The following is an 11,362-nucleotide window of genomic DNA, read 5'->3' on the forward strand; positions in this document are numbered from 1 at the left end:
GACCTGGCTTCCAAAAGAGCCAAATCCCCCCAGCCCGGCCAGTAGCCTCCGATCTGACACAATTCCAATTCTTAAATATACATACATACAATTAATATAAAGGGAAAAAAATTAACGATAAACAAAAGTATGTGACTTAAAAGTTTACAAATAGAGGTATGTGTTATTTATTTTTTTACAAAACAAAGTATTTTAAAGGCTTAATACATCATTTGCCCCCTGAACTTTCAAAGTGTCTCATTCGTCCCTTGAACTTGTGTAAAATGTAATCAATTGATTACTCGATTGCAAAAAAGTAAGTTAAATGTGGATGATGTATTGCACACGTCTTAAAATGATATTACATAATTCACAAAATAGATTAAAAATGAAGTTTTTACTTACTCAACTATAAAACTTGTCCTCTCTAATATTAGAACTGCATACCCCGACTTTGGTCGTTTTACCTACATCTTCCTCATTTAACTTATTTTTTTGCAACCGATTGATCAATTGATTACATTTTACGCAAGTTCATGGGGCTAACTGAACATTTTATGCAAGTTGAGGGGCTATCGGAACAATTTGAAAGTCTAAAGGGTCAATCAACCTTTTTGGACAAATTCATTCATGGAGCAAATGTTGTATTAAGCCTATTTCAAATTACATTGTTAAGTTATGATCAAATCAAGAGCGTTTTTATTTTATTTTTAAATTACATTTACATATTTACAAAACACATACCTAGAAATTAAATTTTAGCTGTGTAAAATGAACTTAAATATCAATTTAGTTCATAAACTATGAAATTAGTAAAAAAACGTAAAATTTCCACCATATGATTTATGGTTTCGATTTAAGAAGCTGCGTTTTGGGGGAGGGTTCGTGTTTTTGTCGATATGTTTGGTTGTAATCAGAACTTCACAGTGTGATTTAAAATACCTTATTTGTAAATTAAACTATACCACACACTTATATTTACAAACTTTTAAACCACAAACCCCTGTTTGCAAATTGGGCAAACCACAGACATTATTTTTGTACTTTTTCTTAATATGTATACAATTTTACTTACATATATAAGAATAGACATTTAAATTTCTTTTCAATATAAAAAACTTAAGGTTTTTTTTTTTTTAAATGAATGTCTTGCAATACAAACGAAAATTTCCCATGTCTTAAGAGCCTAGTATTCTTCTTACCATTATTTGTGCCTTTCAATATCCTTTCTTCAAGAATTATATGAATTACAGGATAAGGGCTAAATTTGTTCCAAGGATTATGGAAAACAAAAATTACCTTTATCATACAAAATAGTCCAATAACACTCTCATAGTAGAAACTTTAGATCAATTTTACCAAAAGATAGAAAAAAACCTAGTTCAGTTTTACCTTTTTCAAGTAAATATCAACAAAAATTAGGGACATAATTCACTAAAAAAAGATAAAATTGAGCTAGATGTCAACCACAGAAGCAAAATTGAGCTCCCCGAATAAGCTCAGAGACAAAATTGAACAAAGGAAAAAAAAAACTTCCATCAAATGCCCACAAAGCTCAAAAACTCACACTAATTGGGAGAGTGCACAGAAGATATTGACAAGTTACATAAACTATCAACTCAATAGTAAATAAATAACAGGTCAAAAATATCATGTTTTGCAGCTAACAATGAAGACTAATACAGAGTTTGACACTGCATAACGAACCTGGTATCGTATGGTATGGAAGTAAATTTTAAGTAGACAAAAATAAGATTAGAACCTCTCAGCGAGTCTGGCAGTAACCTGCCTAAGCTTGGAGTATACCTTTCCAGCAGGGGAGCCTAAAATAAGGCTGCAGAGAGAATCTCTAGCAACTTTAATGTTCTGAAACGATCCTAGTATATGAATCTTGGTGTCAGCAATCACAATCCTTGTTTTTGTAGCATTCTCAATAGCAAACTTTGTTTTTCCGCCTTTACCAGACAATCTTCCAATCGCACGAGACAAGTGCTCACCTCTAAGGGTTTTGACATCCTTGATTTCAAAAGATTCAACATATAGCTCATCTAAACGCAGAAGAGCCATAGCATCTATAACATCAAACCCTAACATGAAAGCATGTACGAAATCCGCACATTTCTGGAGGTTACTGACCTCAGGAGTATCTGCTCTCGTCTTTAATTCAACCTTTCTAGCCTTGAGATTCATACGGACATCAATCTTCATCTGCTCGTATATAGGAGTGTAGATTTCCATCCATGCTTTCTTCAGGGGTGAATACCTATGCGGCGGAACTGAAACCTTCCTGAACTGAACTCGCCCATCAGACATCTCATGAGCCTTTAAAGGCTCAAATTTTGGCTTTGGTGGCAAATTGGGTTCCGGAGCTGATTCAACTTCCATTACAGCACAAGCTTCTCCAGTCTCCATTCTGATTTCTGCACCCAAATTAGATATTATAAATCTTCAACTTTGCAGGTGATGAAAAGATATTATAAATCAAAATTAAAAAGCAAGCAGCCAAAGTGATTTATAATCAACAATCAAACTTATACTTCTTTGGAGAGCTTCTAAATTGACATAGAAAAAGCAAAATCAATTTTCTAGCAATTTAGTAAGGCATTGTCTAACACTAAGAATTAGCTCAAGATCAACAGAAACACAAAAAAAAAAAAAAAAAATACAGAATGCAAGCTCCCATCCCCGAAATTTAAATGGGAAAATTTTCTCCCATTCCCAGTCCCACAGAGGGAATACCTGTTCACCAATTAATATTTTTTACAAGAAACAACACTAGCATTCTGTAACCAGCATAACAAAAGAATCAACAACAAAAGCCAACAGCAAAATCAACACATTGCCTCTCTATCATACATAAAACTGTAGTTATATCATAGCTAGTCCAGAAGTGATTTTTGCAGAGCTTCAACTTCAACATAGCAGAGAAAAATCAGAGCACTCCCAAATTAAAAATCAGAGCAACAAATGTCCCGATTGAAAATCAGTGCAACAAAGCAGAGAAAAATTAGAGCACTCCTAAATCACAACCCAAATGATCCGATTGCAACAACATGCATGATAATCAAGAAAAAAATTGTTGAACTTTGAAACGGAGAAACGAAAGCACACCAGCGATCGGAATGGCTGGACACTGAAGCGGCAGAGAAATGAAAGCACACCAACAATCGGAATGGCTGGACAATCGGAATAAGGAGAGAACAGAGCACTGAGTAAGAGAAGAGAAAGCGGCGGGTCTTTTTGGAGAAGAGAATTGACAAGTTTGAGTCTTTTGAAGTTTTGACCTAACTCACTACTCACATATAAAAATTAATATATCATCTCAAGTTCTGTATTATTATTTATTTGGAGAATATTATTTATTTGTTGTTGATTTTTTTGTTATGCATTTGATATTTTAAAGGAATTACTACAGAAACCTAAACAAAATCACTGCTGCAATGTTACCGTAAATTAAACCAATCATGTATGTAACAGTGAATTAAACCAAGGCTTTGTTGTTGTTGTTGTCTACACTACTCAACTATTTCTGTCTTCCAAACTAGATCACATTCCAAAACTGCAAGTAGCCCCCAATTCAACTTCAGTTTTGACAACTACAAGAATGTTCATATACAATCCATTCATATCACTGCTCCTGCTCTTATCCGCACGGACAGCATTCACATAGAAAACACCGACAACATTGAAGTATATGATTCAGTAATCTCCAATGGTTAGCACATACTTAACATCATGCATAATTAAGTGCTTTTTTTTTAGTGAAGAAATCACATAATTAATCACCTTATTACATATGCAGGTGATGATTGCGTATCAATTGGGTTGGGTTGTTATAATGTACACACAAGGAACGTTACTTGTGGACCTAGTCATGAAATCAGGTACCACTTTTAAATTTTCTAACCTCCTGTCTAAACTTAATTATCTGAAACATTGACACAAATTCATGCAACCAATTTCCCCAATATCTACAAACATTGACAGTTTAAACGAAACGGAAACAGACCCAACCGAGAAAAGAGATGCAGATTCAAGAGGAGAGGGAAAGTCCAAATTGAAGTATGGCAGAGGTCAGGTTTAACAAGCAGAGGGAAAGTCTAAATTGAAGCATAAATTACACTCTAAACAACCAAAAAAAAAAAAAAAAAATTACCTGTAATTTGTGGAGTGCAAGGATCAGAGGCAGAGTCGAGGGGAGAGAGCGAGTGCAAAGCGATTGAGAAGTGAGAACTGAGAAGAGAGAACGAAATTGGACCAGTTGGTGGGCACAGTGGTGCAGCGTTCAAATGGCCGCCGTCTGAAGAGGTGGGGGAGCAAGCGATGGGGGCAGCAACAATGTTAAGAGGGATGAGATGAGAGTTTTAAGAGCAATTTTACGTTCTAAACCCTAACAAGTAATAGAAAAAAAAGATAAAACGCAGGAATACCCCCATAATGTCATAAGAGTAATTTTACTCTATCATCCAAAATATAGTAATTTTAACTCTAACATTAGCAATTTTATTCCGAATATCGACAAATTGGATCAATTGAAAAATAATTCATTAACTGTATCTTCTCAATTATGAATCTTATCCATCTATGCTCATCAATAAAAGATCACAAACATGTATAGCCGTGAAAAAAAAAATTAATGTGTTATATACGAGAATATTAATCTCTAATTATATTTTATCGAATTTAAGAATATTAATCTCTAATTATATTATGACATTTTAATAACGTTAAATGAAAAATTAGAACCACCTAATATCAAACTGAAATTGTCTCAACTTGCTAAAAAGTATGAGTAAAATTGCTTTTGATTGGAGTGTTAAAGGTAAAATTGTGTCATTTTAGACGTTAGATATAAAATTGGTTTTGACTGTCACTTTATAAAAAAAAAAAAGGTAAAACAAGGATTTTTGCAAGGGAAAAAGGGAGATGGGGATCTAGATTTTCCGCGGGGTGGGATATATCGAGAATAAAATTGTCTTCAAAAATTATTTTTGAGGATTCTCTATCTTTGATAAGGTGTATTTCTAATGAGAACGAAGAATCCATATCTCATTTAGAATCCTAATAAACGTTAAAACAAAGTGTATAATAAAACTCATTTGATTCGGTTTAATAGTTTGTTTTGACAGTTAAAACTAAAACCAAAGATTTAATTTCTCTAAATAAGTACACAAGATAAAAAGGTGTTAGCAAAACTGATCTTAAAGTGAAAAAACCAACTTAAATCGAATCAATATGTAGATCGATTTAGTTCGATTCATACTTTTTTTAATTATTGTGCTTATAGATCTAGTTCATTTTTAAACCGAACTAAAAATTAATTACCATTTTTTTCATTTATGTGATTTTAATGTGTAGGATTTTCTATTTCAAACACACCATATAAAAACGTTTTTGTTCGGTTTATTATTTCTTCCAATGTCTTTCTTCGTGACAATCTCAAAGAAACATTCAGAACCTCCTTATCCTGGAGCCCAAGAAAGGGATTCCGATTAGATATATTTTTTAAAACTATGTTTGTGCTACTCTTGTTGACGGAGGTTTTCGTGTGGCTGCTATTATTAGAAGATACAAATTGAAAACCATCTTCGGCTGCTTCTGTCGATGAAGGTTGTGCGGTCCGATTTCTCCACTCTATCTGTGACACAATATGTTTGTATGACAGAAACTTCCGTCCGTAATTTGTCATCGACCTGTATCCCTAGAAAGAAATTATAATTATGGACACAAATTGTGGTTAAATTATACATATAGCCTCTCAACTTTGTTTTTATTTTTGTTATGGTCTCTAAAGTTCAAAATTAGATAATATGGTGCATGAACTTTGTATTTATTAACATAATGATCATTAACTAAGCTTAAATGATCAATGATGACTTTAGACCCATTAATAAGTCAACACAAAATTCCAATTAAATCACAGCCACTAAAATTGTTTAAAAATACATTTTTTATTAAATCATCATTTTCACTTTTTCAAATCTATAATTTTAAGAGTTTTTATTTAATTGTTATTGTTATTTAAAACATAAATTATAATCTATACTATATATAATTTTGAAAGCAGAGATAAATTTTGAAAGCAGAGATAAATTTACAACATTTGTTTAGAGCTCGTTTAAAAATTAAAAAAAATAAAAATAAAATATTTATAAATAAATTAACTATTCATATATTCTTGCTCATCTTAACTCTTCTTTGCAAAACGGTTATCCACCAGTATCCATTTCTTCCTAGCTATCTTTTGGGGGGTAAATTTTACCTAGGGTGGACACATTTTTTCCCTATTTCACACTTTGGTGTATAACCTTCAATTTGTCTCACTAATATATACGAACTTAGGGGTGACCTCCCACTATAGTGTACAACCGGTAAAAATAACCGGTCAACACGAAAATCAACATGCCACGCCATCCGTTTGACCGGTCAAAAAGTCAATGTTTGACCACTTAACAAAAAATTACATCTATACTCTTTCTTCCTTTTTTTTCCATTTCCATTGCTCTCTCTAGCTCTCTTTCTCCACCTTTTATAGTTTCAGTTGCAGATTCATTGCCCTCTCTCTCTCTCTAACTCTCTTTCTCAACTGCCTTCTTTTCCATTTCCCCTTTACTTTATTAAATCTTACCACTATTAGCATTTCTGGAGATGAACAATGGAGTGTTTCATGCCTTAAATCCCCAAAATCAAGGCTTTCTACATTAAGAATAAAGCTTGCTGAAAATGATGATTTAGACGGATCTAATGGTATCGGAAGAAGTTCGAAGCTTAAGGCGATCCGAGCTCTCCTCCGCCCATCCTAAAGCTTTCCCAAGTTTTAAGCGTGGGAAAATCGAACAAAATAAAAAACTACAGCAGGAGAATTTCTTCCGCCATACCTGAAGCTTTCCCAAGTTTGAAGCATGGAAAAATCAAAGAAAATAAAAAAAACTAGAGCATGAGAATTTCTGGGTAATTTGATTTTCCCAATTAAAGCCTCCACTAATGAAGACATATTAAGAGTGAAATTCCATCAAACTTTCAATTGTATTACCTGATATTTCTAAAACGAATGGAATTTATTTAATACTTTGAAAGATCCTAAGGATTAAATTTCAAATATCTATTAGTGAATAAAAATTATATTTATAGATCAAAGAAAACCCACTAATCATTTCTAAAGCAATTAGAACATAAAAGTGATATTTCCTTCCTTGAAATTGATGATTAAGCAGAACATAACAGAAATGCATATGAATAAAGCCAACATTCATAAAGCAGATTCCACTTGTTCAGGTAATACAACTGAAAGCTGGGCAATTTTGTTGAACAAATCGAAAACCAGAGCATGAGAATTTCTGGCAGTTTGATATTAGGTTTTGATTTTGAGAAATTTGAACCGTGAATGTCTTTACAGATTTCAGGTTTTGATTAAGCAAACCCATGTTGTGGGTCAAGGAAAATTTTGTGTTTGATTATTAAATTTAGAGAGAGAGAGAGGAGTTAAGGAGAAAAGTAGTTAGAGAGAGAAACTATTTGCAGAAAATAAAATAAATGAAGAAGATAGTATATTTTTTTTCTAATTAGCATAAGGGTAAAACGAATGGAATTTATTTAATACTTTGAAAGATCCTAAGGATTAAATTTCAAATATCTATTAGTGAATAAAAATTATATTTATAGATCAAAGAAAACTCACTAATCATTTCTAAAGCAATTAGAACAGAAAAGTGATATTTCCTTCCTTGAAATTGATGATTAAGCAGAACATAACAGATATGCATATGAATAAAGCCAACATTCATAAAACAGATTCCACTTGTTCAGGTAATACAACTGAAAGCTGGGCAATTTTGTTGAACAAATCGAAAACCAGAGCATGAGAATTTCTGGCAGTTTGATTTTAGGTTTTGATTTTGAGAAATTTGAACCGTGAATGTTTTTACAGATTTCAGGTTTTGATTAAGCAAAACCATGTTGTGGGTCAAGGAAACTTTTGTGTTTGATTATTAAATTTAGAGAGAGAGAGAGGAGTTAAGGAGAAAATAGTAGTTAGAGAGAGAAACTATTTGCAGAAAATAAAATAAATGAAGAAGAGAGTATATTTTTTTCTAATTAGCATAGAGGGGTATTTTGGTAATTGCATATGGGGTGTGTTTAATTAAAGTTGAAAAATGGTGAGGTGGCGCGTTGACCGGTCATTTTCACCGGCTATACACCACAGTGGGAGGTCACCCCTAAGTTCGTACATATTAGTGAGATAAATTGAAAGTTGTACACCAAAATGTAAAATAAGGCAAAAGTTGTACACCATAATCTTAGACTCTGACAGTCATACTTCTGACTTATACCCATAATCTGCCCTAACAATAATAATTCTCTCATCACTTTTTGTTCTATAAGAATTATTAAATTTGGATACAAAATTCCAAAAGAATGTAAAGTATTCAAAACATTAAATTACGTCCAATTATATAATAACAAAAAACACACACATATATATATATATTATAATAATATGGTAAAAAATATCATATTGTCCTTTATATTTTATTTTTCGGTTCATTAAATTATTGATCTTTATTTTAGATACATCAACCCATAATCTTTTATTGTTTGTTACATTAAGCCTCCGATAATCAAAATATTTAGTTTTGAACATAAAACTCGGATAATAAAATATATTAATTTCACATGTATTCAAAATTTATATTTTTATAATATGGCAAGTAAAGACTTAATGGAACCAAAAATAAATTATTAGGAAATTAATGTGTTCAAATAAGTTAATGAAAAAAATGAAATGTTATGATGATTTTTACCTAATAATATCCACGAGAACAATGATATATTGAAAAAAAAATTTATCTAAAGTATGTAACAATAACTCATATGTTATCACTAAAGAAAAAAATTACAATATTAACATTATATTTTAAACTCTCGTTCATAAATTTTGTAAAAAATATTATATAGCTCGTGCAACGCGCGGGTATTCCGCTAGTTATAATAATTTTCGTGCACTTTTTACTTAAATTGCAACCATTTTCAGAATTCTATAATCTTATTCTTAAGCAGAATAAAAATAAATCGAAAATGAAAAATCACAATTTGTCATGACAAAAGCGAACAAGTGTTGTGGCAAGAGATTATTTTCACTATTTGGCAAGTCTAACATTCCAAACTTGTTGCTCAGCACCAAACCTGTTCATGGGCGATGACAAGTCGGGCTCGGGCCGGATTTAATCTTATTCAAGTCCAGCTCAACCAAGTCCGTATTATATTTACATCGGACTAGTTCAAAGTATAAACAAAAAAAATTGCAACAAATTAAATTCAATGAAAATGACAAAACTAATTTTATATAATCAAAAAATATTTAACAAAGTAATAAAAGTCAAATAAAGATAATAAATACATATATAAAATGTATAATATAAGAGCGGGTCTGGCTGAGTTAGGCTCGAGCTTTTGATACAAATCTCAAATTCAATCCATTTTACATAAAACTTAGCAAGTTTGGACCAGACTAAGCAGGTCATCCAACTCATGAACAGTTTGTAATGTTTCAAAGTAGAGAAAAAAAAGATTGTAACGTCTAAATAATAATAAATAATTTTTAATTTTTTAACAAATAATAAATATATATATTAAAAAATTAAATAAAAAGGAAAAAGTTAATTTCCAAAACTTGTAAAAGACATTCTGCAAAATATTAAGGATTTAAACACATTACCATTAGTTATATATTATGTATGTCCTTATCCTTAAGTTACAGCACATTAGCTATTCAATTGTAAATAGAATAGAACTCTTACAATCCTATTAACACTAGGATTATTCACAACGCCAACTAGGGTTAGGATCCTATGGCTATATATATACTTGTAACATTTGTAACTTTCACTCAAGCAAATACAAAGGTTTATATTTTCCTTCACCTTATAATCGTTAACATGGTATCAGTTGCCACGGCAAGCCCTTCCTCTTCCCCTTCCCCGCCACATGCTTCTGATGTACCCTCTGCTTCAATTCTCGCAGACTTTTCTGCATTCCCTTCCGTTGCTCCTCTTCAAAATTCTACTGCCCCTCTCTCTTTTTCCTCTATGCAAACAAATACTCAATTTACACTTATCACAGACACCGCATCATCCTTCCTCTCCCAACCTATGTCTCATCTCATTCAGTCAGTTCCGACAGCCACCACGGCACTGCCATCTTCAACCACACAGGTGCAATCTCTCACCGAATCTTATCCATTCCCTGCCCAAACCTTACTTCGACCTTCATATATCACACATGATTACCCTTCATCCTATCTCCCACCCCAAGCCACTATTGGTGCACCGGTTCCGACCTCCTCTATTCCGATCGGTGATAATTTTGGTCTTCCCCATCAGTACAGACCCGCTACAATTCCACCATATCCAAATTTCATACTTCCTCCCACTTCCAGGGGTGGCTATCAGCCAGCACAGCCCCAGTATCCTTCTCACACACCACATGAACCAGCTTTCATTCCCCAGATTGGGACATATACTGATTCTGTATCGCCTGCTAGTTAGTTTTCTTATCCAACCTCATCCTTCACATCCATTCCTGTCATTAGTGTCAAACTAACATCCAGAAACTATCGAACCTGGCACACCTATCTGGTTACAACTCTTGAGGCAATGCGGGTCTATGATGAAAACTGCATGTGGGTATTTCCACCACCTACTCAGTATATCCCACGATTTGCTGGTGCAGATCCAACTCAGTGTGCTGACTTTATGCTCAACCCGGCTTATGCAAACTGGGAACAACATGACCGCATTGCTCGTGCCACAATCTTGGGTTCTCTCAGTGAGGAAGTTGTAAGCACTGTAACCAATCTTACCTCTGCACGTGAGGTTTGGTATGCATTAGAACGTACATATGGTGCAGTATCTGAAAACAGACGTATTCAACTCACTCTTGAACTTAATTCACTTGAATGTCATGATATGAGTGTCTCGGCTTATCTTCAGAAAATTAAGCTCTTGTAGATGAACTTACATCAGCCGACAGTCCACCGTCCATCACTCAATTGATTGCTACCATCTATAAAAACATTAGGAAGGAGTATCATTCTGTCTTAACAGCTCTCAATGTCAGACGTGGAGATCCTGTTTACTGGTATGAATTATATGATAAGCTGACTCGGGAAGGACTATTACAGCACAGTGCAGATCCATCTCCCATGGCCAACTTTACTGTCAAAACCAATCCCTCTGACACTATGCTCAAACCAAAATGCAAACAGGGACACTGCTTCATCTGTCATGATACTCGACACTGGGCTGACAAATGCCCCCAGAAGAAAAATCGGGGTGCACTCCATAATGGGACGCCATCAAACAGAAGCTATCGCCCTCAGGCAAAC

General features: G+C 33.3%; 1 protein-coding gene across 1 annotated transcript; it reads right to left on the reverse strand.

The window, feature by feature from the left end:
- Positions 1–1,571: 1,571 nt before the first annotated feature.
- Positions 1,572–4,372, reverse strand: LOC136234240 (uncharacterized). The gene is made up of 2 exons (XM_066024039.1): positions 4,136–4,372; positions 1,572–2,399 (listed from the first exon to the last, which is right to left on the reverse strand). Exon 2 carries the CDS (start codon positions 2,389–2,391, stop codon positions 1,735–1,737), a length of 657 nt encoding a protein of 218 aa, XP_065880111.1. The 5' UTR covers positions 2,392–2,399; positions 4,136–4,372; the 3' UTR covers positions 1,572–1,734.
- Between the last annotated feature and the right edge of the window lie 6,990 nt (positions 4,373–11,362).

Source organism: Euphorbia lathyris, chromosome 6 (genome assembly GCF_963576675.1).
Source record: "Euphorbia lathyris chromosome 6, ddEupLath1.1, whole genome shotgun sequence".
Taxonomy (NCBI): Eukaryota; Viridiplantae; Streptophyta; class Magnoliopsida; order Malpighiales; family Euphorbiaceae; genus Euphorbia; species Euphorbia lathyris.